General features: G+C 48.4%; 1 protein-coding gene across 2 annotated transcripts; it reads left to right on the forward strand.

The window, feature by feature from the left end:
- Positions 1–26,954, forward strand: CHMP4C (charged multivesicular body protein 4C). 2 transcript variants are annotated; one of them, XM_080646460.1, is made up of 5 exons: positions 1–295; positions 20,191–20,368; positions 23,071–23,185; positions 25,619–25,772; positions 25,937–26,954. In XM_080646460.1, the coding sequence occupies exons 1-5, from the start codon at positions 106–108 to the stop codon at positions 25,999–26,001; spliced, it is 702 nt and encodes a 233-aa protein (XP_080502586.1). In that variant the 5' UTR covers positions 1–105; the 3' UTR covers positions 26,002–26,954. The 2 variants fall into 2 exon arrangements, with proteins under 2 accessions (XP_080502586.1, XP_080502587.1); XM_080646461.1 differs by lacking the exon at positions 20,191–20,368 and adding an exon at positions 20,093–20,141 and having other exon boundaries at positions 40–295; positions 25,937–26,771.
- Positions 26,955–27,588: the final 634 nt, after the last annotated feature.

The following is a 27,588-nucleotide window of genomic DNA, read 5'->3' on the forward strand; positions in this document are numbered from 1 at the left end:
GTGTGTCACCTGCCCCGACGGCTTGTTGATCCCAGAGCGCCGCCTCGGAGATCAGAGCGCGGACCCAGGACGCGGCTCCGGCCCTGGCCCCGGCCCCGGCCCAGCATGAGCAAGTTGGGCAAGTTCTTTAAACGGGGGGGCTCTTCCCGGAGCCGCGCGGCGCCCAGCCCGCAGGAGGCCCTGGCGCGGCTCCGGGAGACGGAGGAGATGCTGGGCAAGAAGCAGGAGTACCTGGAGAACCGCATCCACCGCGAGCTCAGCCTGGCGCGCAGGCACGGCACGCACAACAAGCCAGGTAGGCTGGCTGGCTGCCCGGCCCTCCGCCCGCCGCCCCGCGTGGCACCTGCTGGGGGCACGGGCTCGCGGCCCTAGAGGCGGCCAGCTGCGCTCCCCCAGCCTTTCCAGGCGCTGACTGCAGGGCGCTGGGACCGCCGCTCCTGGAGGGCAGGGTGATTGAGATGAACAGCGCTGTAGGCAATATTTAAAACTCAAAATGAATGCCAAAAAATTCATGATGAACAAAATATCAAAATTTTAAATAAAAACAGGATCGGTGTTATTGATCCCCCCCCCCCCGGCCTTTCGATACTGGCTCTTGTTTTGTGCTCTCACTTCTTTATTTACAATTCTTTTTTAAAAAAATATCTGCTTTGTTCAACATGGATTTTTTTATTCATTCATTTTGAGTTTTAACTATAGGCACAAAAATATTATTTATCTCGATGACTGCAATTTTTGGCGGCCCCTTACATTTTGCTCCTGGCTGGCCTCACCCTAGTCCAGCCCTGCTGACCTCAACACTAAATATCAGGTTTTCTCCCGTGTGTTTGCATATGGAATCACACACTTCAACTTGCACGTAAACCTCCACTGAAGTGCATTCTAGTATGTTCCGGTGTACCAGGTGCCTCTGCTGTTGAAGACTTTAATCGGCTGTCGTGCAGTTGAGACATTATAACAACCACAAAAATAGAAGTCAGGGAATTAATTATTAAATTTGTTATCACTGGTTTTTGCCACCCTCAAGGGACTGAGTCGGTAACAATACCTAGTGTTTCTGTTGCACCTTGAACCCTTTATTCTTTGCCAGTTCATTGGTTTCTCCATGGTACAGCTCTCTGTATAGAGAAGAGATCTAAACAGCTCCTGTGGAACATATAAAACCAGCGAGACGATGAAGGGATTTGCTCTTGTAACTCGAGGTCAATGGCAGACCCAGAACTAGAGGTGGCCGCACAGGACTCTGCTCTCACCACCAACCCCTGGACTTGCCTTTTTAAGTCATAAAGAACCTTGGGAGATGGACTCTGTCCCCCCAAGTGATGCTGCCATCGTTAAACCCAGGACAGGAACACTGCCTCCTGGGCGGACCTTGAAACCCTGCTGCTCCCATAAAAATGCTTCCTGATACATCTGTGCCCATTATTACCAACAAGAAGAAGGTCAGGTTTCATTTTTCTCTGCTAGCTGTCTCACTTTTCACCATGGTATAGTCTGTTTTCCAGTGAAGTGCTGGTTTCTATTTTTATTTTATGCCTGAACATATGTGGGGAGGTTATTAAATGCTGTTTCTACGCGAGACTAGGCCCCTGGGGCTTGCTGAAAACTCACCACCCTTCTGTCCCCTGGCCTCTTCTCCCCTGTGACATGTACCTGCCATTTCCTTAGTGTTAGTCAGGGATTTTCTTTTCTTTTTTCTTTTGTCATCCATTTGGATCTGTAGAAAGCTTATTTACAGTAGTTGCTCAGGAAATATTGGTTTAAAAAGTCTGAAAAAATTGAATATTTGCTTCTCAGAAGTGATAAAAATATAGATTTGCTTTCAGAAGACAAAAATGTAAAATAAACACGAAAATATTCTCCAAATGGCAATTCACTAAAGTGTATATGACTAGAGGTGACAAAGACAGCAAAAATATTAAAGACAACACTAAGAACATCAGCCCAACTTCCTTAAGTCAGAGACGTTTCAGACAGATGCCAGTGCCAAGTGCACATTAGCGATTGGTGTCAGAAAGCCATTTCCTCTTTGTCCTGCCTCCTTGGGGACTTTTTTGGTGCTGCCCAGCCTGTCGTAGCCTTGGGAACAGGAAGAGGCTGATTAGCAAAGGTCATCTGTAATCTGAACTATGGAAGGAATTCGGTTGGACCCAGTTTTGGAAGCACTGTCAATATCCTCATCCCCAAACAGCCCAGATCATTTCCTATACACACAGTTACGGACTTCCATCAGCCACCAGGGAATACTGTCACACACATAGTAAGAGCCAGTATACTTGGTGCTAATGGACTTTGTTCACTCAGTGTCAGTGCTAGAAGGGCCATAATTTACACAACCAGAATGACATCACGCATGTGCAGTTAAGCTTTTGCTTCTAGAAGGGGCGGCCAGCTAACATGCTGTCAAGAACACGAGTTGAGTAGCCAGCTAGTATTGTATGAGGAAGGACCACACTCCTGGCCGGTGCAAATGCTTCAGCGATCTATTTCTCTACAACAACAGAAGTCTTGAGAGCATTCTGAATGTCAAAAATGGTTTTCTTGGTAAAATAAGTAACAGACTTGCATAAGAAATGTGAGAAATGGAAAAACATAGAAAAGAAACCAGATTAATTGAGTATGAAAACATGTGAGAAACGGGGTCTCACTGGTGAAGTTGTGGGCACTCTCTCTAAGTATGTGGACTGGCGAAAATAGTCAGGAAGCCTTCCCTGCTGCCCACGGGAGAACTGGTGATAAGAATGTGTCGGGTGGATAACTAACCTAACATTAGGGTGGTACCTGGGCTCCACCTCAGCTTAGTGCCGAGGCGCATCCTGGTTCGGGTGGGTCTCACCTCCCGCAGGGGACAGCACCCCGCCAGGGGACGGGGCTGTGTGTTCAGTGAGCCTTTCATTCTCAGTGTATTGAACCTAAAGAGACATAGAGTTGGGACTTCACTGAGCTCATGGGACAGGCTGACAAACTGCTTTTTGCCTGCTTGGCCAACGTATGTTTGTTTAATGCGTGTGCCTGTAGAACTTAGTCCGAGACATGCCTTCACCATAACATGTAGCAAGGCTGTGCCGTGGTAGCGAATCCTCACTTCAGACTTCTTTGGCAGTTACTGTAACCCACCAGAAAGACCCCCAGTCTGCATCCCCAAACTGGCTTGGCAACCGTCATGATGCTCCCGGCCCTGCTGATCTAAAAGAGGAATGCTTGGAGCAAGACTTATAATTTGGTTAGAAACTTGCGAGGTCAGACTTATAATTTGGTTAGAAACTTGCGAGGTCAGACTTATAATTTGGTTAGAAACTTGCGAGGTCAGACATCCTTCAATGCAGTTTATTCAGATGGCGACGTAGCTCTCCCGTGTTATAGCTAGTCATCTGCGTGTGAAAAGCACGGTTTCTATATGTCCCTGAAGTGTTTTCTACTCCTGCTGAGCACCGTCCTCCGGAGCAGTTTCCGTCCCGGCTGTGCATTCAAGTCCCCGTGAAGCCGGGCCCCACCCCATGGATGCTGAGCTAATTGGCTGGGGTGCGGAGTGGGCACCGGGTGATTCTTCCCTGCGTCCTGGGGTGGGTAAGGGTTAGGACCCTAAGTCCACAATCATGTTACTGAGGCAGAAGGACAAGTTCTCTTATCTTACCTTGTGCCCTCACCCTTTTCACAGCATGGCACCCATGGGCACTGATAATATTTGGATGCTTCACTGGCTGGTGGCCTCTGCTGACCCCTCCTGCCATAGGGATTGATGGGACCCTAGGGGTCACTGTTCTAACCTCCCTATGGGCGTGTGTGTGTGTACATGTAAGTGACATCATGAAGGGATAGAGGGATTTTGCTGAAATAGAATATCCTGGTCCGATCTTTTCACATTCGATAGGAAGTGACTGGGTGTTGGAGTGAGGAGCTAAGGGTGTCCCAGCAGGCAGCCCGGGTTTGAGTCCCAGCCGGGCCTGCCCTTGAGAAACCCGGTAGCTGTAGACCATGCTCAGAACCTCGTGCTCAGTTTCCTCATCTGCATCTCGGCGATGATGAGGCTGAGAGCGGAGTGGGGAGGATGGGTGACATTACTGTGTGAGGCCTTTCTCCAGTGCTCTGGAAGCAGCAGCCAGTGTGACAACAGTAGCTGTTTCTGTCGGGCTGAAACTAGGTTCCACTTACAGCCCAAACCGTGTCTTCTGGAATAACAGGGACTAACCACCCACCTGTGCCACGTGAAGGCTGTTTGCAGCATGAGGACAGCAGTCCCTTCTCGGGGTGGCGGGTTCGCAGCCACCTTTGTGGCTTCCTCAGGAACCTCTTCCTGGCTGAACGGTCCTCACCAGGCTGGGTCTGGGGCGAGCCGGTGAGACCCTAGGACACCCTGCAGGGTCTCACCCTGGACCTGAGGGTGAACGCCCCTTAATTCCCACCCCAGGGCCTCTCTGCCTCACCCCAGGCCCTGGCTGAGCAACAAATGCAAACGTGCCATCATGTGAGAGGGGTGTGCCCGGCCGGGTGTGCTGGGCCTCAGGGCTGTTGGGCTGACAGAGAGGAAAGGTTGGGGCAGCGAGGAAGCAAGTTTGGCCCAAACCCCTGCATTACATGCGATTGCAGTGAAAGCCTGGTGCCGGGGCCTCTCCCCTCTTTAGCTTCTATTTGAGTAAGAGGCCCGCCTGTGCCTGGGCGTTCTGGGGGCGCCTGGGGTTCTGTTGGCAGGCTGAACTCCCTTTCAGAGTCCTGGCTCCGATGTCGTCCTGGGCGCCACGTTGGGACCTCTTTGGGCTTTTGAATTTGCTTTTCATTACCTTCGCGGAGCTGAATTCTGCAGTATGGGCCCTGGGGACCGGAGGACTCTGTGCGGAGAACCAGACCCGTGTGGGCAAGTGCAGTGCCAGCGCTGTGCGGGCAGAGCGGCTCAGGTGACCGGCCAGACCCGGACTGCAGGGCCCGAGCACGCAGTGCCCCTGGGAGGGGATCACTTACCTGGCGGCCTCCTTTGGAAGAGAGTTTCCAAAGTGGGCGCCTCGGGTCCCCTGGTCAGCCGTCCTGAGGAGGCTGGTGAAATGTGCAGCCTCCAGGGGCCCCTAAATTCTGACTTGGTGGAAGGTTGAGTGCAGGACCCAGAAAGGAACGCGTGAAGCTGTGTTCTGAGGCGCACTGCCCTCCGCACCCCTCTGCCCCGCCCCGCCCTCAGGGGGTGCCTGGACCGGGAAGCGCTACCTGCCCTCCCCCTCGGTTTATCCGCGAAGGACCTGCCCCGGAGTTTCTGACCCATCCTCCCCGAAAACGGAGCTCACGTGGTCCCGTGGTCCCAGCCCTCTCGCCGGCCAGTTCTCCAGGCGCAGTGACAACCGAGCACCTAATAACGTGTCCTGTGCGCCCCCGCTATCTGGTCTTTCGTACCACACTCTGCTCTGGGGCCTGGGAACAGCGTGAGGTTATTCCTGGCTCAATAACACAACCAGTATCTGGGTAGTCTCTTCTGGAAAAGACAGATCCATGGAAATGTGACCCTCCTCAGCCCCCCCCCCCCCGTTCCCTCCCCAACCCCCCAACCTGGGGAGCTACTGCCGCCCACCTCTCAGTGGGAGGACCCAGCCTGGGGGGCCTGTCACTTCCTTGAAGCTCCTCACTTCCTCCCTCCTCCCTCTCCCCTGGGAGCCGGGCACCCTGCGGACTTGCCTGGCACTCACACTTCAGTTGTGGTAAATAGCCTCGTCTGCACCTGCTGATTCAGAGGCCCCCTCACTTGCTTTCCCCATTGGATTTGGAAAGAGTTAAAAATGCCAGCCAGATTGACCCTCTTCCCCTTATGAAATCAATTTGTTAAAATATATATTTTATATATATTTCTATGAAATCTCTTATTTTCAGTTGCCTTAAAATAAAGATTTAAACATTTTAAGTGTATGATATAAGCTGTTTCTTTTAGTTGAATCAGACACAGATTTGATGGGCGCCTTTTTTTTTTTTTTTTTTTGTGGCTGTCAGAGTCTCTAGTCTGTTAAAAATATTGAAGAAGACAGAACCGAGGGGAGAGCCTCGTGGCCTGGAGCCCCGTGCAGGCCCAGCTCCGTGTGAGCGGGAGGCTTGTCCCAGGTGCGCGGGCCCACAGGTCGCACTGCGGGGTCAGCGATCACTGGCTGTGAACACAGCTGACCTGCATCTGCAGCCCAGGTCATCTCAATTTCCCAGCCGCTTCTCTCTTCACCGTACCGTGTGAGTTATCCCTAAAACCAGTGCTGTTTCACGAGCTGATGGGGTGTTCCAGCCGTCAGCTCACCTGGGAGCTTTTTAAAATTCTGTTGTGAGAACCTGAGGGAGGCTCACAGCTTTCCTGAGGGTTTTGCTGTGAGCAGGTTTGCAGGACAGTGTGGGCTGCAGTGTTTCCTTAGTCGGCACCCAGGAACCCACAGTGAGGATGGTATTTCTCATCTTTGTGAACTCATCTTGGCTTCTGGTTACCATCGTCTTCGTGGCTCTTCCGGGGACACCGCAGGCTAGCGTGTTGCTAGTCCGTGCGGCTCGGGGTGGACAGTTGGCTGACTGAAGGGTAATGGTACTGCTTCCGGGAGGTAATGGTACTGCTTCTTGTGTGATGAATCTTACTTCGATCTGCCTTTCTCCTCCCTGAACTTGGAGCAGCATTACAAATTTTGGAGCATTCATTTATTCTTCTTCACGTAAATTCCCCAAACTGGGTAAGAGAGCACCGTATTTGCAAAGAATAGGATTTTCCTCAGTTTATGCTATTTTGCTTATGGAAACAGAGTTTGTATGGTCCTGTTTTAAAGCAGGCAGAGCTCCTAAACCTGGACCGTGGCTGCTCCAGCCCACGGCAAAGCCTTTACCCAGGTGTCTAACTCATGGGTATTTCCAGGGAGGGACAAGGGTAGCTAGAAGCCCCACACCCATCCGCTCTGGGCCACACCCATCCGCTCCATCAACCCTTCCTCAGCCTAGCAAACTACAGACCCTCAAAACAAAGGAAACCCAAAAAAAGTGACAACAAGAATGGTGATTTTAAAATTACAGGAAATGAAAAGTTGATTATTCTCTGTTAAATTAAGTCAGGAATCCTTGCAGTAGAAGTTAAATTCTTTATTTAAAAATTAAAATTTAATGCCAATCATTTAATTTAAATGAAATAAAGTTTACAGTTTTATATTTGGCTTACCTATAAATTTAGAGGAATAAAATTATGCATCCAAATATTTGACAGGCTCTTAGGACATTTTCTTTTTTATTTTAACATGAATTTCTAGAATCTCTTTATTCTTCCACAAAGGGGTATATGCCACCTGGCCATACTGGGTGTGCCTTATTTGCTCAGCAGTAACATTGTTCAACAGGCCTGTTTCAGTGCACAGCGCTATTTACACGACCAATTCTCTCCATATATTTTATGTATATAAAGTGAAAGCAAATATAGCTTTGGAGCTTGAGTATTCTAACTCAAAATTTCTAAAAAACTGCAGCAAGAAAAAATTATGATTATGTTAAATCAATATATACATATTTTAAAGATCACAAATACAAGCCTATGATTTTGTGAGCAGTTTGAAAAGATCTATTTCTGTAAGCACTCTTGATTTATTGGGTATTGTTCTCCTACTTATATTTGAGAAATTAAAGAACATTATAGTTCATCACCAGTTTCATGGTAAACCTCTTGGTAGAGAACGTTAGATAGCAGTAGTCATCATGAGGACAGGAGCCATGTAAGCATTTCTTGAGATTTCGGTAATAGGATCTCAAAGGAATAATCTCACAATTACAGGCAGTGAGAGCCGCAGGCAGGGGCTGTAGGGTTTTCATTTGTTGGTTCTCAGGGGTCCCTGCACAGTGTTAGGAATATCACTGCATCGTATGAATGTTACAGAAAACCGGAGAAGAACCAAGCAACACTTAGAGAGATGGAGTTACATTTATTACGCGCGGGTCCAGAGGAAAATGTCTCTCAAATTCTGGGCCCCAGCATGGAGGAACTTTCCCTATTTATATGTTTTTACCTTCTTTGTCTCCCAAATATGGGGTGTTTCCGGCCCCCTTTGCAAGTTCTTAAAGAGCCTCTATGTGCTGGGGCCTTGAGACCTCAACCAAAGGCTTGGCCTGGTGCCAGCACTGATAATTTCGTCTGGGGAAGGTTTAATGGCCTCTCTGAAGTGGGAGTAGTCTTATTTTCCTTATTATTTAAGCAAGCAAGCATTTACAGGAGCCAAATAGCAGGATTAAAATTTCAAACAGCAGTTTTTATATAAGATGGATGCTTCATGAACAGGAAACGTTGTTTACAAGTAGAATATCGAACCATATTCTAGAACACACACATGCAAACATACATATATACACATATACATACACATATACACACAATATAAAATTAAGCATAATCTTTCTGGAGATGGGAGGGGGCACTGATCACTCTCCTTCTAATCTTTTATACTTTATAATATTAATAATCACCCTTTCTTTTTTTGGTAAAATATTTATTTATTAGTTATTTACTCAATTTTCTAACAAAGATAACATAATTGAAATATTTATTTTAACATATCTCCATATAAAAATGGCTTTCCATTCTAGAACAGAAATCCAAGTCATTTTATGACTGGTTGAATTTATAAGATCAAATCCTGCTAAAGATTTTTAAAACATTTTTATTGACTGCAATTTTTGTTCATTAATTTCATCAATTATTATTATATTTTGAGGGGAGGAAATTTCATATTAAATTTATATGTTTGCTGAAAAAAATCTTAATATTGTCTACATTATATCCAAAGGAGTTTATAATATCTTATGCAATGCAATAAATAACATTTTTGCCACAACAATTTGCTATTGTCATTTCATGAAATTGTTGCATACCTTTTCTCTTCCTTTTTCTTTCTTTCTTCCTTCCTTCCTTCCTTCCTTCCTTCCTTTCTTTCTTTTCTTTCTTTCTTTCTTTCTTTCTTTCTTTCTTTCTTTCTTTCTTTCTTTCCTGCTTTCTTTCTCCCTTTCTTTTATATATATATTTTTTTATTGTTGATAGTATTACAGATTTCTCCCCTTTACACCCCTCCTCCCAGCCCCTTCCCACCCCCCAGGTCTTCACCGCCCTAGTGCCCGTGTCCATGGGTTATGCATATAAGTATATAACTTCTTTGGCTTATCTCTTCTGGTGCCCCCAACCCCACTTTGAAGTATGTCAGTCTGTTCCATGCCTCCATGCTTCGGGTCTTATTTTGTTGGTCAATTCATTTTATTCATTAGATTCCACAAATAATTAAGATCATGTGATATTTGTCTTTCTCGGATTGACTTATTTTCCAGGCCCATCCATGCTTTTTTATAGCTGCATAGTATTACACGGTATAAATGTCCCACAGCTTTTTATCCAGTCATCTACTGATGGGCACTTGGGCTGTTTCCAAATCTTAGCTATTATAAATTGTGCTGCTATGAACATTGGGGTGCATATATTCTCTCTGATTGGTTTTGGGGTTTTTAGGATATATTTCCAGAAGTGGGTCAAACGGAAGTTCCATTTTTAATTTTTGAGGAAACTCCATACTGTTCTCCACAGTGGCTGCACCCGTCTGCATTCCCACCAGCAGTGCACGAGGGTTCCCTTTTCTCCTCATCCTCGCCAGCACTTGTCATTTGTTGATTTGTTGATAGTAGCCATTCTGACAGGTGTGAGGCGATATCTTGTGGTTTTAATTTGCATTTCCCTGATGATCAGTGACTCTGAGCATCTTCCGTTCTTTTTCACACGGAGTTTAGCCCAGTTCCTGGCTTGCTTACAGCAGTAATCCTCTCCCAAACGCCCTTTCCTCAGAATGTCCCTCACCGCTCTGCAGGCCCATTGTCCCTGTTCTCCAGGCTCCTGCACCCCGCTGTCTGCACACGCCACTGCTGTGTCTTCCTCTAGCTCCCCATTTCCCCTTCTCTGGCATTTGATATTGATGACATTGCTGTGACCAGCTCAGTTCTGAGGATTGAGTCTCTGATTCCCAGTGGCGCTGGGCCTGGAACTTGGCGGGCTTCAGTGCGGGAGGTGTGGGCTGGTACCTGCGTCGTCAGGGCCCCCTGTGGCACCTCCCCTCACCCTCCAGAGCGAGCTTCCACATCCTCTGTGCATCCACTGACTCCGGTCCTGCTCCTCTCCTCTGCCCTGGAGGTGAAGGGTGTGACAAGCACACAGGCCCCTTAGGATCCCTGGGCCTAGTTCCTGAAACACAGTAGGTGCTTAAGCAAATGCTCCTTGAATGAGGACTGGGACTGAAGACCCATTTCCTCCTTGGCTCCTGTAGCCCCTGCCGTTGTCCCTGCAGGGGCCACATGGTGCTGGGCGTGTGCTAGATCCTCAGTGTATCCTGTCCCGTGACTGACAGGAAAGGATAAGGAATGGTTTATAAAAGTGACGAGGGCCAGGGAAATTCATAGCAGGGTGATGCCAGCCAAATGATAATAGAATTTTCTAGTATCCCCCCAACTGTTTCCGTCTAACTGTGACTTTGAAACACTTTGGTTTTTATTCCATTTGTGAAATGCTCATGATGATGGGTATCCAGATTGTGCTTTTCCAGAACCAATACCAGCTGCCACAGACAGAAAGCGGTGTTTGATTGACGAAGCGATTTGGACGTAAGAACAGGGCTTCCATTCAAGTTTCTCACCTAAAACAACAAGATGGTGAGACTTTCTAGTTAAAAGCTAAAGACGATGAAGTGTGACGTATGTCTTTTAAGCACCAAGGTTGCTCCTGCGAGCCTCACCTTTCAGTCCTTCCGTGGAGCTTGCCCTGCCCAGGACGGGGAGAGCGGTCGAAACAGTCTCCTCTTTCACAGACAGGGTGTCTGCAGTCATGGGTGTGATGGCTCCTAAAAGGTGCTTGCTTTTTGCCAACGAATGCATCAGCGATGCACGCCTGCACACACCCTGAGTGAGAGTCAACAGGTTGACCTTGAAACCCAAGATGCCCTACTCATTATGTGAGCAATCAAGCTGCTACGCTTTTCTGCTTTTTGTTGTTTTTTTCATCGGTGACCGAAGCCTTCCTCTGGCAGCACTGTGGAACAGAGCTGCATGGGGCTGGTTGGATTTCGTCAAGGGGGTAATTCTCAAGTTTCAGTCCCAATCCTCGGGGGGCTGGAGTGAGGGCTCTTCCCAGCTCCCCTAGCAGCCAGGACTCCATTGTTCTGTGACTCCAGCGCTGAAGGCGGCCCTGGCAGGCCGGGAGACCAGCCCCACCCCTGGCTGCTTCTCCACCACAAAGGAATACAGTGCGTTCCTTTGTTGTAGGAAGAATGCCGGCCAGTCTCACCTGGTGCTTTCATGCCACACGGGAGCTCGGAGGATTAAATTGCACCCTCTCCACAGGCTAAGTGACTCGGCTCCAGAGGCGTCCCTTTTTGCCTAACCCAGAGCGCTGCTGGATTTGCAGAGTCTGTTGCATGTCTTTGGAAAAGTACAGTTGTTACTCTCCCAAATCGTTTATTAGAAAACAAAGTCAGACGGAGCCTGTCCAGCCCAAGGTGGTGGCATCATCGTTTCACGTGCAGCAGCTCCCGGAGGGCGCCCTCCCGGACAGGTCTTGCTCTTTGGAACAGATCCCCCTTGTCTGAGTGTTTGTGAGAGGCTTACTGTGCCTGGCAGATGTCACCAGACGCATCAGGTGTCCTGGGGCCAGGTCCGGCCGCGCAGGAATCATCGGTTTTGCTCACACATGGTTCTGTCTGAAAACTGCAGATCAGTTTCTGAATGTGGGGATTTTGCATGCAAATCTGGATCTCTGGCTTCTTTGAGCGGGTGGAAGCCACAGGAGCGTGTTGCCTCCACGGAGCTCAGGCCTGTGTCCTCCGGGCACCGACTTCACATCAACGCCCTCCCCGCACCCCTCCTACCCTCACTCAGGTGGGAAGACAAAGAAGGCCTCTCCCCTAGCCTCTCTCTGCCCCCCTCCCCTCACCACCTGGCTGGCCCTGTGAGTGGAGAACTCCCTGGAGCCACTCTGAGTTTGTGGTGTGGTAATCACAGTGTAAATCGAGATCTCAGCTCTGGGTGAACGGTCTAGTTTCTCCCAAACATTTCAAAGGGCAGAAACTATCTATTAACATAGGTGTTGAAGACTGTGCCCAAACCAGGTCTGGTTATGATTTATAACGAACACTTGCAGGGGTGGGCATTAGACAAGGGGCTCCCACACCCTGGGCTCTGACAGCCTGTGGGGGAGGGGAGGGTGATGTGGAAGCCCCTGGCATTCAGTGGTCACTCACCATGTGCCGGCCACTGCACTGGCTACTCTACATGTTAATTTCATTTAAGCCCCAACAGCCGAATGAGTTATATCTCCATTTCCCAATAAGTGACTCATGGGAGGCCACAGAACTATGGCTAGATGGAGCCTGGATTTGAAAGTGGACAGCTGACTCCAGAGTACAGTGTTCTACTGTGGTCTTCTAGACGTTGTTGTCATTCAAATGGAAGAACACCACTAAAGAAGAGTGAAGGTCCCACGCCAAGGTCAGTGCGCACAGTGAAGGTCCCACACCAAGGTCACTGCGCACAGTGAAGGTCCCACACCAAGGTCAGTGCGCACAGTGAAGGTCCCACACCAAGGTCAGTGCGCACAGTGAAGGTCCCACACCAAGGTCACTGAGCACAGTGAAGGTCCCACACCAAGGTCAGTGCGCACAGTGAAGGTCCCACACCAAGGTCACTGAGCACAGTGAAGGTCCCACACCAAGGTCAGTGCGCACAGTGAAGGTCCCACACCAAGGTCACTGCACACAGTGAAGGTCCCACACCAAGGTCAGTGCGCACAGTGAAGGTCCCACACCAAGGTCAGTGCGCACAGTGAAGGTCCCCCATCAAGGTCAGTGCGCACAGTGAAGGTCCCACACCAAGGTCAGTGCGCACAGTGAAGGTTCCACACCAAGATCACTGAGCACAGTGAAGGTCCCACATCAAGGTCAGTGCGCACAGTGAAGGTCCCACGCCAAGGTCACTGCACACAGTGAAGGTCCCACACCAAGGTCAGTGCGCACAGTAAAGGTCCCACACCAAGGTCACTGCACACAGTGAAGGTCCCACACCAAGGTCACTGCGCACAGTGAAGGTCCCACACCAAGGTCACTGCACACAGTGAAGGTCCCACACCAAGGTCAGTGCGCACAGTGAAGGTCCCACACCAAGGTCAGTGCGCACAGTGAAGGTCCCACACCAAGGTCAGTGCGCACAGTGAAGGTCCCACACCAAGGTCAGTGCGCACAGTGAAGGTTCCACACCAAGATCACTGAGCACAGTGAAGGTCCCACACCAAGGTCACTGCACACAGTGAAGGTCCCACACCAAGGTCACTGCGCACAGTGAAGGTCCCACGCCAAGGTCAGTGCGCACAGTGAAGGTCCCACACCAAGGTCACTGCACACAGTGAAGGTCCCACACCAAGGTCACTGCGCACAGTGAAGGTCCCACACCAAGGTCAGTGCGCACAGTGAAGGTCCCACACCAAGGTCAGTGCGCACAGTGAAGGTCCCACACCAAGGTCAGTGCGCACAGTGAAGGTCCCACACCAAGGTCACTGCACACAGTGAAGGTCCCACACCAAGGTCAGTGCGCACAGTGAAGGTCCCACACCAAGGTCAGTGCGCACAGTGAAGGTCCCACACCAAGGTCAGTGCGCACAGTGAAGGTCCCACACCAAGGTCAGTGCGCACAGTGAAGGTCCCACACCAAGGTCAGTGCGCACAGTGAAGGTCCCACACCAAGGTCACTGCACACAGTGAAGGTCCCACACCAAGGTCAGTGCGCACAGTGAAGGTCCCACGCCAAGGTCACTGCACACAGTGAAGGTCCCACACCAAGGTCAGTGCGCACAGTAAAGGTCCCACACCAAGGTCACTGCACACAGTGAAGGTCCCACACCAAGGTCACTGCGCACAGTGAAGGTTCCACACCAAGATCACTGAGCACAGTGAAGGTCCCACATCAAGGTCAGTGCGCACAGTGAAGGTCCCACACCAAGGTCACTGCACACAGTGAAGGTCCCACACCAAGGTCACTGCGCACAGTGAAGGTCCCACGCCAAGGTCAGTGCGCACAGTGAAGGTCCCACACCAAGGTCACTGCACACAGTGAAGGTCCCACACCAAGGTCACTGCGCACAGTGAAGGTCCCACACCAAGGTCAGTGCGCACAGTGAAGGTCCCACACCAAGGTCAGTGCGCACAGTGAAGGTCCCACACCAAGGTCACTGCACACAGTTATTAATTGGTAGCGGTGGTATGTAAATGTAGATCTGGTGACTCCAAAGCCTCATCCTTTATAGCAAATCGAATTCCTTGATTTTCAGAAAGTAATCTAAAATGAGTTCTTATTAGGAAACGTAGCATACTTTTTAGTAGAGAACTTCAACATTTTTATTTTTAAAAAAAACACGGATCAATCAATAGGTCCAACTAAGTGTAGGTACTGAGCCAAGCTTGATGAGCCCGGGAGGGGACACACTTGGAACCTTCGCTTCTGGGTGTGGCGGGTGGAGATGTGCACTTGGAGTTTAGTTGCTTCGGACTCTGCCCAAGAGCACTGTGTCCTGTACCTACTGAAGTGTGAAGCTGTCTCATTATGTATGTGCCCGGTAGGGTGAGCTATAGCGAAAAAAACCCGAGTAACCTGTTGCTCAGTGGTCTCAGAAATAAGTTACACAATCTCATTAGTGAAAGAGTGTTGTATGAATTGCTGTTATTAATAATATCTAGTTGCCAAGACCCTACCATGCACAGGGACTGTATAAACTGTTTTGCATAAATTATCACTAATTCTGAACATCACCTCGCCTGAAGGGGATTACCTCCCCATTTCCAGAAGAGCAAACTGAAGCTCCAAGAAGGGAATGACTTAGCCACAAGCACACAGCTAACAAGTCATGGAAGAAGGACCCACACTCTGGCTCTGAGCCCACACTTTTTTCCATTAGGCCATGCTGTCATCATACTGTGTGCACAAAATTACCAGACTTATTCACTTAACGTTCACTCACTTCATCTGCTATAATAATGTCTTCTCTTGGAGCTTGTGAGTGTTAATGACATAAATCACATTGTGTACATAAAGCACATCGGCTTGGTACACAGCAAAAACTCAATCGATGCTGGTTTTTGTTATGTACTTTGTTGGCCATGTGCTAAGGATTGGGGAATTAGGAGAATAGAATATTGCCTCCCAGGGCTTATAATCAGTTTGGGGAGGTGGAGGGGAATAGATTTTACAAATTATTATAATACAGTGGGATACATGCAGCAGTAGCTGTGGGCCCAGGCGGGGCGTTCGCACGGGGGCCAGTTGGCCGTTCCCCTGTGTGGGGAGAAAACCCACAGCTCCGACCAGTAATGTGAGGAGCCTCTCTGCAGAGTGAGATTGTGAAAGGCCTTCATGCCAGAGGACTTTTAAAAGACTTGTTTTTGTTCTTTCCTGGAGGAAAGGTTAAACAAATAGAAACTGTTCTATAAATAAAGGGTAAGTACTGTTCAGCGAGAACTTAATGGTGGTGTGGCATCTGGGAGGGAGGCAGAGCAGAGCCACCGCAGTCCGCAGGGCAGGGAGGGTGCGGAAGCAAAGCCACTGCTCAGAAAAGTGCCCACCACCCAGATGAAGGCCTTTCTCAGGCAACTGTGGGAGCCCCCAGCCTGTCTGCCTGCTCCCTGCCCCCTGAAGGCAGCTGCCTCCGGCATGACCCACCACTTCTCCTGCAGAGCTGTGGGCAGCCTTCCCTTTCAAGGGAGAGGCCACAGGGGAACACACTTCTGTATATAGAAGAGGCACATCTATGAGCACTAACTATCCTAGTCTTTCATTTATACATATCAACCTATAACACAGGTTCAGAAGAATTTCGAGCAAAGGTAATTGCATAAAGAGAAACATCAAGGTAAGCAAAGCAAACAGCTGAATCCAAGAGAAGAGAGATATGTAAGAAATTTTTTAAAACGTTAAAAACAAAATGTATATTAGTATCTTCAGGGAGGGTCCAGAGGCCATTGTGTTATAGGACAAGAATGGCTGCCAAATAAATGAACAGCTAGAAGGAAAAGTTCTTAGAAATTTAAAACATAATTAAAAATAAGTAGGGTAAAAGAAGAATAAATAGAGCTGAGGACTAGTTAGTGATCTGGAATATAAAGTTACGGAATTCTCCCAGAACACAGAACAAAGAGATATGTTAATAGACCGAGGATGAGACCCAAGGAATCTAGCATCCATTGTACAGGGATTTCAAGAGGGAAACAGAAAGAATGGTTTGGGTAGAGTCGTGGTGTGGATAATAATATGAAAATAAGTAGGGATTTCAGAAGAAAGTAGAAAAAATGGAAGGGAAAGAAGTAATAAAAAATTATCCTATATAATAAAGAGGTAATATGCAAATTAACCCTCACAAGTTGGCTGTGCCCACAGCGGAGGCGGGGTTCCTGTAATGAGTAGTCATCAGGGACCTGAGGCTGTGTGGCGCCAGGCTGGGGCTGGGGACCTGAGGCCGTGCCCCCCGCCTGGTGGGGCTTGACAGGTGACCTCAAGGTGCGGCCCCCGCCCCGGCCTGGGCCAGAGGACCTCTGGCTCACCCCCTGCCCTGATGCCAGGCCGGTGGACCTCAGGCTGCGGCCCCCACCCAGCGGGGCTTGACGGGGGACCTCAAGGCGTGCGCCCTGCCCTGGTGCCAGGCAGGGAAACCTCACGTCACACCCTTCGCCCTTGGCCGGGGAACCTGAGGCCGTGCCTCCGCCCCGGTACCAGGCCGGGTGACCTGAGGCCGCGCCCCCCACCTGGTGTGCGCCAGGGGACCTGAGGCTGCACCCCCTGCCTGGCGCCAGGCCGGGGGACCTGAGGCTGTGCCCCCCACCTGGCGGGGCTTGACAGGGACCCTGAGGCTGCGCCCCCCCACCCAGCGGGGCTTGACAAGGGACCTGAGGCTGTACCCCCCTCCCCCCAGCAGGGCTTGATGGGGGTGGGGCCAACCAGGTCCGGATCTCGCCCAATGGGGGTGGGGCCAGTCGGGTCTTGGTCTCACGCAATTTTGAGGCGTGCACGGTTGGGGGGGACTTGACTCTGGGTCCCATGGTGCGCCCCAGACTCTGACAGGAGGAAGGTTTTCATATATATTTTACTAATTTTCTTTCATCTCTGACACTTCTATTATAAAGAGCAAATAGCAATATTAAAATATTTCCTCTAATTAATTCCCTTTTAATGTGCACGAATTTCATGCACTGGGCCACTAGTAAAGAATATAGTTTCCATAAGATGAAGGAAGATTTGACTCTTCAGAATAAAAATATGAATGAATGTTTACTTAAGAAAAGGGAAAAAAAGGCAAATGCCTAAACCTATACTTATGCAATTTCCTAACTACAAAGTAAAGAAGAAAGTCTTAAACATTTCCAGAGATGAAACAAGCAAATTGTTTTTCTTGTTTTTTTTCTACAAAGGGATGAGAAGAATATTATTATAGTATCAAACTTTTGAAATACTGGATACCCAATGATAATAGAATCATGTCATAAAATTTTAAAAATATCCTGAACCTAGAATTCTGTAAAAATTCAAACTATCATACAAATATGAAACAAAATGAAGACATTTTCAGTCCTTTAGGAGTTTAGAGAATCTATGCACCTTTTTCTGAAAAAAAACACTTCAAGAGTTATTTTGGTAAAAAAAAAAAAAAAAAAAAAAAAAAAAAAAAAAAGAAAAATCCAAGAAAGGATGATGTAGGAAACAAAAGCAATAGTAAGAAAGTAAGCCAGCAAACACTATAGTTGAGTGCAAATAACTTTTGAAATTGTGCCTACCAAGCTTAATGCAATTACTAAGAAAAGTTTCCTTAAAAATTAAAAAGATAATAAAAAACAATCAGTAATCATCTGGAACTAATAACATTGCAGATTATTTTAATCAAACATGGGAAGGTTTTGGGGGAAAGGAATCTTTTTGAGAACAATAAATTATATACTGACTAGAGGCCCGGTGCATGGATTCGTGCACTGGTGGGGTCCCTTGCCATGGCCTGTGGGGATCGGGCCAAAACCAGCAGTCCAACGTCACCTGCTGCTCCCACACATCCTGGCCCCACTGCACCTGCCGTGGGCCGCAGCGGCACTCACCAGCTGTGAGCCCTGCCTCTGGTGCCCATCAGTCAGCTGAGTGGCGCTCCCACTGTGGGAGTGCACTAACCACAGGGGGCAGCTACTGCATTGAGCATTTGCCCCCTGGTGGTCAGTGCATGTCATAGCAACTGGTTGACAGGTCATTCGGTCGCTTAGGCTTTTATATATGTAATTTTTAACATGGATAGAAAACTTAATTTTAATTATATGTGTATATTTTAATACAAGGATATTCATTAGAAGAATAAATTCAGTATATGTAACTATCCAACAAATTAAAGGGGGAAAATGTACAAAGAAAATTTGACCAATTTACATAAAGACAAGAAAAACAAAAAGAAAACAAAAAAATAACAAAACAAAAAACACACAAAAAGGATGACAGTAAAAAAGACTATATTAGATAACATATCAGTTACAACAATAAATAAATATAAGTTAAAATCTTACATTAAAAGATAGATACTATCTGACTGGGTTAAAAACAGTCACACAAATACCCAACTATATGGCAACTGTAATAAGTTTATAGAAAGAGCCAAATATAAAACACTTTTGAAATAGAGGTTCCCATAAAAATTATTAGAGGCAAATTGTAACAAAAAGAAAACTAAAAGGTTAATTTAAATATAAAACAAAATATACCTTAAGGCAAAAAGAATGGAACAGAGTGATATTTCTTTACATTTTTAAATTATTTATTGGTTTGAGAGAAAGAGAGAGATAATGTAGACAGAAAGAGAGATTTGTTGTTCTACTTCTTTATGCATTCATGGGTTAATTCTTGTATGTGCTTTGACCTGGGACAAACTGCGACATTGGCATATCGGGACAGTGCTCTACCTGGTCAGAGCAATATTTCATATTGATCACCAATAAAACTCAACAAGTATAATGACTATGTGCACCAAACAAAAAACATTGGAATAGATAAACCAAACCTACTGTAATTACAAGAAAAAGCTGACCAAAACTGAGTGAGAGCCTTCTCTCAGAAATCTGTAGCAATAACTTACATGTTTCACTCCAAAACCATTAATCTTCGAGTTCTTTTGCCAATTCCATTTCATTATCTTCATGGTAACACTCCTCGGCCATGCTTTCCCTGCGCTTTCTCCAAATGTCTTATCACAACTCACATTTTAGGGCCTGTTTTTGGGTGCCTTCCAAGTTGCGTAGTCAAAAGAACTCTTAGTTTTGTGATTTCTGAATGGAGCTGATAAGGTTATTTGTTAAAATGCTAATGGCAGGGTATCTAGAGATTCTTTGTCTGAAGGCAACACTCTTTTTGCTCACCAATATGCCAGCTAATCCTCGAGTGGGACTCTAGGATTTCATGGGGCTCATAGTTCCTTGTAATCTTACTGGCCATCTCATAACCATTTCAGACCAAGACAGGCAGCTCAGCATCCTGGGTATGGGACAGCCACTCACTGTTTACCTTCAAGCAAGCCATGTCACTTCTTTAGGTCTCCATGAACTTGTCTTTGAAACAAGGAAGCAGGGCTACAATAAACAGCTGTTAAATTCTTTCTTCCTCTTAAGTTTTATTTCTTTACTAGAGGCCTTGTGCACGAATTTGTGCATGGGTGGTGTCCGGCTGGCCCACCCTGATCTGGGCCAATCAGGCCAGGTGGTTGGCTGGCCAGCCCCGGCCCCTGGTTGAACTCCCGGTTGAACTCCTGGTAGAACTCCCTGTCGAGGGGACAATTTGCATATTAGCCTTTTATTATATAGGATTGCATGATTTCTATTCATATTTTTATGCCCATTCTTTGTTTTTTTAATCCAGTGTCTGTGGTCTACTTTATGGAATGTGAAAATGGACTTTTCACCCTCTGGCACTTGCCTGTCTTGGGAAGAAAAAAATAACATTGAAAATGTTTGAGGGGTGGCCCTTGGTGCAGGCAATGGAGGGGCACTTGTACCCCTGAGTTTCTCTGCTCCCTCTGGTTGTCTCTTGTCCGTAGGTGCCAACAATGCCCAGTCCCCGGTTGGTGCTGCGCGAATGTCTCTGGAGTAAGTGACGGGGCTCTCTCCTTATAAAGGTGGCTTCTTCCTTATTTAGCTGCGTTGCAGGCACTAAAGAGAAAGAAGCGGTTGGAGAAGCAGCTCTCACAGATCGACGGCACCCTGTCCACCATCGAGTTCCAGCGCGAGGCCCTGGAGAACGCGCACACCAACACTGAGGTGCTGAGGAGCATGGGCCTGGCGGCCAGGGCCATGAGAGCGGCCCATGAGGACGTGTGAGTGCCCCTCCCTCCGCGTCCTACGCGCCCGCAGTGTCGGGAGAGCCAAATGGTGATTTCAGCAGGAATGGCCTATCCTGTTGAGGCTCTTGGACACACCAGAGTGGAATGGTCCTTCAGAGAAAGATTAGAAGTTCCATTGGTAGAAAACAAAACAGAAAAAAACAAAACTCCATGACAACACAAAGGACCTTCATTCTGTCCATTAGATTTCCCAGTCGCCTCACTATTGTCTGACACTCTGCCGGTAACTTTCCATCAATAAATCACAGAGGCTTAGATGTCAGCATCTGGGCTGTTAGACACAGGACGGCGGTGGTCACCCTGGTGGCATTCCGCATCTCCCGGATAGTGGCTGACGAGAACGCCGGCGCCAGGCTCCTGGAAGCGGGCAGGGCTGGGCCTTCTGTTCTGAGCAGGTTCACCAGGTGACCCTGACACGAACCGACACATGAGAGTCATAGCTACGGGCACGGGATTGGGGCTCAGACTTTCAGAGTGAGGCTCCCAGTTCCCCTGCTGACTGTCCCGGGCAAGTTACCCTGGATTCAGTTTTCTTGCCTGTAAATCGGGGACAATACTACTCCTTATGGTTATTGTGAGATTCAGTAAGATACCAGACATCAAGTGCTTAGTCCCTGGTACGAAGTAAGCCATCCATAATCAACAGTCAGTGTGGTAGTGGGGCTAGCGGCAGATTGCTGTACATTGACACGGGGGTCAGTGTGGTACTGGGGCTAGCGGCAGATTGCTGTTCATTGACACGGGGTCAGTGTGGTAGTGGGGCTAGCGGCAGATTGCTGTACATTGACACGGGGTCAGTGTGGCAGTGGGGCTAGCGGCAGATTGCTGTTCATTGACACGGGGGTCGGTGTGGTAGTGGGGCTAGCGGCAGATTGCTGTTCATTGACATGGGGTCAGTGTGGCAGTGGGGCTAGCGGCAGATTGCTGTACATTGATTGACACGGGAGTCAGTGTGGTAGTGGGGCTAGCGGCAGATTGATGTACATTGACACGGGGTCAGTGTGGCAGTGGGGCTAGCGGCAGATTGCTGTACATTGACACGGGGTCAGTGTGGCAGTGGGGCTAGCGGCAGATTGCTGTACATTGACACGGGGTCAGTGTGGCAGTGGGGCTAGCGGCAGATTGCTGTACATTGATTGACACGGGGTCAGTGTGGTAGTGGGGCTAGCAGCAGATTGCTGTTCATTGACACGGGGGTCAGTGTGGCAGTGGGGCTAGCGGCAGATTGCTGTTCATTGACACGGGGGTCAGTGTGGCAGTGGGGCTAGCGGCAGATTGCTGTTCATTGACACGGGGGTCAGTGTGGCAGTGGGGCTAGCGGCAGATTGCTGTTCATTGACACGGGGTCAGTGTGGCAGTGGGGCTAGCGGCAGATTGCTGTTCATTGACACGGGGGTCAGTGTGGCAGTGGGGCTAGCGGCAGATTGCTGTTCATTGACACGGGGGTCAGTGTGGCAGTGGGGCTAGCGGCAGATTGCTGTACATTGACACGGGGGTCAGTGTGGTAGTGGGGCTAGCGGCAGATTGCTGTTCATTGACACGGGGTCAGTGTCATTGCCACTGGGAAGTCGGTGCCTGGGACCTGACCCTTGCTGAGTAGACGTGACAGTGAGGTCTGAGCCCCCACGCGTGAGAGCGGTGAGCACCGGGCGATGCAGCCATTCCCACGGGGTCCATCGATTTGACTCAGCAAGCCATCCCACTCACTGCCAGTGCGAACCCCTGCGGCTGCTGCTAACTGGTGCCACGTGCACCGCATAGCAGGGGGCTCGGCAGCCTCACCCACTGAGCTCGAACCCGCACCGCACCTCCCACACTCCCTTTCAGACATAGATTCCTCACATATTTGTTATAAAAAAAATTGGGATTAAGGGCCGGTAGCACGTGGAGAGTCTGAGAAACTTTCAAAGGTTTATCCCACTGGGAATCAAAATACCAGTGAGGAACCCACTTTCCCGGTATCCACTCAGTTCGGCCTCGCTTCAGAGCCGGGGCGGCGACTTGGAGACAGGGTCCTAGAGCGCAGGCGGAGCCTGACCCTGGGCCCCGACCGCTCAGGCTGGTGGTGGGGGGCCAGGGGCTCAGGGTCCTCGAGGCAGCCGCCCGCTGGGGCCTGTGGCGCTGCACCCCGGGATGCAGGGGCCAGGTCTGCTGAGGGCTTCCCAGGCCTGTGCTGCCCTCGGGGTCAGGATGGCAGAGCTGCCCGGCATCTGGCAGACGGTCCTCTGGTTCAGAGCTCGGCCTGAGGGCTGCTGGGAGGTGGGGCTGCTGAGAGCTGCGGGTCTCAGTCATGTGGGCCTGGGGTCCCCGCACCATTTCTTGCAGAGTTGATACAGAGCAGCATATATTTAAAGTTTACATATGCCCTACCAGACAAAATTTCAACATGGGTCTACAAATATTGTAAACTATAAAGTAATTTGCTCATTCGTGATTCCCAAATGTGATGGCTGTTTATTTAATATTTAAAATGTCTGTGCTTATGCAGGGTTATTTTTTTTTGAAATGCAAATTATTTTTAAAGTTGATACATAATATCATTTTTGTTATCCTACAGGAATAACTAAGAGTTTACATTAACTTGACTCATGTTTTTTCATATGGGAGTATATCTAACTAAATGCATAATTTTCAAGTGAGATTCTAAAATATTCCCACAAAATATACTTTCCCAGGGATTTGAACAAAATAGATGATTTGATGCAAGAAATCACAGAGCAGCAGGATGTGGCCCAAGAAATCTCCGAGGCATTTTCTCAGCGCGCTGGATTCGGCGAGGACTTCGATGAGGTGGGCAGCACGTGTGAAGGACGGACGGAGCGCGGGGAGGACGGAGCGCGGGGAGGACGGAGCACGGGGAGGACGGAGCGCATGGCTGCTGGGCTGGGCAGCTCCCACCGTCCACAGCAGACGGGGCGCCTTAAATACTTCCTTAAGTCTCATCAAAGAATAAGTGATACTTGATAGAAACCTACTTAAGAGGGAAATGAAGTGTTGGTAGCTCTGATTTAAAGGAAAGATTAATAGGGTTTGGCAGACAGCCCCCCAATTAAGTTTCTAGCTGTTAAGGAAGAACAGCCCGTGATTATGTGAAGTTAGAGACTCAGTGGCGGCGCCTAAATAGCCCATTAGGGGAGGAATGGCGCTTGCACATCTGGGCGGAACATAGCAGACGCCCGCTCTGCGAGGCCGACAGCAGGAGGTGTGGCTGGGACAGGGGAGGTGAGTTCGCCTCCCTTCGCTACTCGGGCTGGGAAACGCATGAACGTGGACGGGCATTAAGAGCACACGGTCCATTTGTACTCACCAGCGAAGTGAGACACTCCCGAGAGGCGGGGCTGCGCTGGGAACGGCCCTGGCTCTGTTCCAGTGCACACACCACGCAGATCTGAGACCGGCTCCCGTTCTCAGAGCAGCACAGCCAAGACCCTGGCTTCCTGCATCTCCCTGGTTTGAAAACGAAGCCTGTGGTGAGAAGGTGTGGCTCCCAGGGACTGAGAAAACGGTGTAGCTCAGCAGTTGGGAAAAGTGGGCTTTCAGGCCAGATCCTTCCTACGGCCTGTGTTGGTAAGACCCGAGCACCGAGCACCGAGGATGGTTTTTGCACGTTTAAGGGTTGCAGGAAACCAGCACCACCAAGAACAGCAGCAGCAGAGAAGGCTGCGCAGAGATCATGGCGGCCTGCGAAGCCTAAACTAGGCTGTGTGGCTCTTGGAGAGAGCTTGCCCACCCTGGGGAGACAAACAGGCCTCCTCAGGCTCTGGGCTCCTGACGCTGGGGCTCGGACATTGGTTACTCAACCTTTCATCCATGAAGGGACAAGTGGCGGGTACCTGCCGTCTGGAAATGAGGGAGGAGGTGATGATTCTGTCATCCCATTTGCTAAGGAAAATGTCAATATCTTGGTGGTGCCGTTGCTACCTGCCGAGTGCGATAGGCGATTCTGGGCATGTACTCCGGGTGGCATAATGCGTTCTGCTATGACCGCATTTGCTATATTTGTTCCTGATTGCTTGTGAGCAGAAACAGGACATGAGAGTATTCATTCCAAAGGCACTCTATTCACATAGCCTGCGGAGAGCCACAAGCCACACAGCTCCACTGACCACCCACCCCACACTTTCCTGTTCGTTTCCTTTCCACAAGTACATTCCAGTGGTCAGCTTGCTTCCTGTCTGATACACACCGCCATCATCAAATGTTGCGGTTGCCTCAAGTATCTCCTCTGTGGCCCCTAGTATTATTCCTCTCACTTTAACGCAGGATAATTGTTTGTTTATGTGCCTTTCTCCCACATTTAATAATAAGCTCCTTCAAGGTAGGAACTCTTGGTTGAACCTCGCATCCCCAGCTATGAGTTCAATACCTGCCAGGAGTAGCTCACAATCAATTTGTTCAATGATGAATTAATGAGTAAATGAAGACTTTCTTTGGTTGGATATGAGACTGTCTTGGGTCATTTCTAATGGGGACGGACTCAGAATTCTAATGGGGACAAATTAATTCAGCCTCTCAGCCTCTCAGGGGCTGGGTCTGCCTGAGGATGCCTGGAGCCAGGTGACCTGGACAACCACAAGTCACCTCCTACCTGACGTAGGTGACTTACACTCCAAGTCTCCCAATAGTCTTGCGAATCGAAGGTTCTTGGGACAGAGAGTGGCTTAGGATTGAACTGGCCGCTCTGAGGCTATTGATAACAGAAAGAAATGCAGGGCACCTACCTTGGGGTGAAGTTTGCTTAACCCAAACACCTATTGGCTTTAGTAATTAAACAAAGAATCATATTACTTTTGATTCTTTTTACCTTCTGCACGTTCTGCTTTTGCTAAACCTGTTGCTTATTTTTAATAACATTAACCCAAATAAAAGGTTTCACAAATTCTTAATTTTTCACAGTAGAAAGGAAAAGCTGCATTGGAAACGGACAGGCGAGGTGTGAATTCCCTGGAAACTGTGGAGGCTTTATATTCCGCCTGCACAAATTACTTGCATAACTGTTTGCTGAAGTATTGTAAGATTAGCTACGACAAATTTGCACAACCCCAAATATTCATTTTTTAATCATTGCTCAGTGTTGCAAAAGAGCCTTAGTCTTAAAATAAATATTCCATTTCACTGGGCTCTCACATATCAATTGGGTAGCAGATGTTCTTGTTATTGTGTTTGAGGAAACCCATGGCTTGAAACGCAAACTCCATAATTCTTTCTCCCTCCTGTGTTCAGGATGAGCTGATGGCGGAACTTGAAGAACTGGAGCAGGAAGAATTAAATAAGAAGATGACAAATATCCGACTTCCGAATGTGCCTTCCTCCTCCCTCCCAGCACAGCCAGTCAGAACACCTGGCCCCTCGGGCCCGGCCCCCAGGCCCCGAGCAGGTGTGTCCCCACCTCCACGACCTGAAATAGGAGCCTGACCCATATCCCTGTTAGCACTTACTTTTACTCCCTAAGTAAACACCTTTTATACACAATTCACACCTGTTTTCTATGCCAACGTGTGACTGTCACCAGTTACTAACTTCATCCACTTTCTGTCCCAGCACCTTCCCGGCGGGCAGGAGGAGAGGACGAGGACATCAAGCACCTGGCAGCGTGGGCCTCTTAAGTGGAATGGCGTTGTTTTGACACCTGAATCAAGGAGCTGTACATAAGACATAAAAAATATTTTTGCCAAGTTCAGAAGTGAGCAGAGACCCTGTTTTATATTTATGGGTGACAATTGTCTTTCAGCCTCATGAGTAAAAGTAAAAGAAGGGAGTGGTGTCAGAGGAAGCAGCGGGAGGGGACTGCCAGGGCACCTAGGAAGACCTTGCACGATGGGGGGCCTCTGCCGGCTCCCCACTGAACCCCAGGCCTGGGACACGCCAGTGCTCGCTCTGTATCTGTGGACAGGAAACGGAAGTCTGTTCACATATCAAACACAGAACCGTTTAAAAGCCACCGAGGAGCGAGGCGGCTGGCGGAGCTGGGGAAAGGGACTTCTGCTCTGCGCGGGCTGTGGCGCCATGGAAGGTGCAAAGGCGCCGTGTCCCGGGCAGAGGCTGCAGGTGGAGGTGACCTGGCGAGTCTACCAGACAGAGTTTCACTGGAGTTTGGCTGTTTGAAATCTTAAAGGATCGTTGATTGACATTTATTCTGCCAATGAAGCTGGGAAGGGGCCACGGATGCAGCTCCCGAATGTCTAAAAGCACTAAGAGCTCCCACTGCTCGCTGACTCTCCCGCTGTGACTCAGGCACCCAGGCAGCTGCTGAGTCCCCACAGCAATGCGGCGGAGCGTGCTAGTGTTCACGCTCGTCTGTCCTACGCTCTGCACATTAATTTACACTGCAGCCTTTTCTTGTAAATACATTAAAAATATAGGCATTTTAAAGTATATCTTGAATGACATTTTGGCCTTTATTATTATTACTAGTGGCCCCGTGCACGGAATTTGTGCACATTGAAAGGGAATTAGAGGAAATATTTTAATATTGCTATTTGCCCTTTTTCTATAATAATAGTGTGAGAGACAAAAGGAAATGAGTACAATGCATATGAAAATAATACATAATTTTATTAATAAATAAATAATAACAAAATGATATAATAACAAACTCATGATATAAAAACAACATTGATGCAAATAATGACTGATAAAGTGATTAAACGTATTCTAATATCTCCCTGTATACCACATTAAGAGTGAAAACACGTTCAGAGTGCTTGACTAATTTCCCTTGGGATAAAGTATTTACAACTTTAACTTTAACGTCACATGCTCTTCAAACTCGAGAGAAAGCGACATATAACTGACCATGTGCAAAAATGGGTTCAGGTAGGAATATTCCTACCCTGTCTAGAGTTTGTCCTTGTGATTTATTAGTTGTCATTGCAAATGCTGGCATCACGGGAAACTGTCGTCAAATTAATTTAAATCGGAGGCCAGTGTCAGACGGGACAAATCAATTCTTGGAATCAGAACAACCTCTCCTTCTGCAGATCCTGTTAATACTTCAGCTTCGATAATGTTAGGTCATAATCTTTTGATAATAGATCTGGTACCATTACAAAGACCCCATTTACTATTAAGATTTCTCAGTAGCATGATGATTGCACCTACTTTCAATTTTAATTTATGACACAGCATTCCTGAAGGAGTAATACTATTAAGAAATTCAATGGGAAAATTTTCCTTTTCAGCATCATCTGTTG

The sequence above is a fragment of the Plecotus auritus genome, assembly GCF_963455305.1.
Source record: "Plecotus auritus genome assembly, chromosome: 11".
Lineage (NCBI taxonomy): Eukaryota > Metazoa > Chordata > Mammalia > Chiroptera > Vespertilionidae > Plecotus > Plecotus auritus.

Coding starts and splice junctions, on each gene's coding strand:
- CHMP4C (XM_080646460.1), top strand. CDS start 106: ATGAGCAAGTTGGGCAAGTTCTTTAAACGGGGGGGCTCTTCCCGGAGC. Junction 296..20,190: donor CGGCACGCACAACAAGCCAG/GTAGGCTGGCTG, acceptor TTCCTTATTTAG/CTGCGTTGCAGGCACTAAAG. Junction 20,369..23,070: donor AGAGCGGCCCATGAGGACGT/GTGAGTGCCCCT, acceptor ATACTTTCCCAG/GGATTTGAACAAAATAGATG.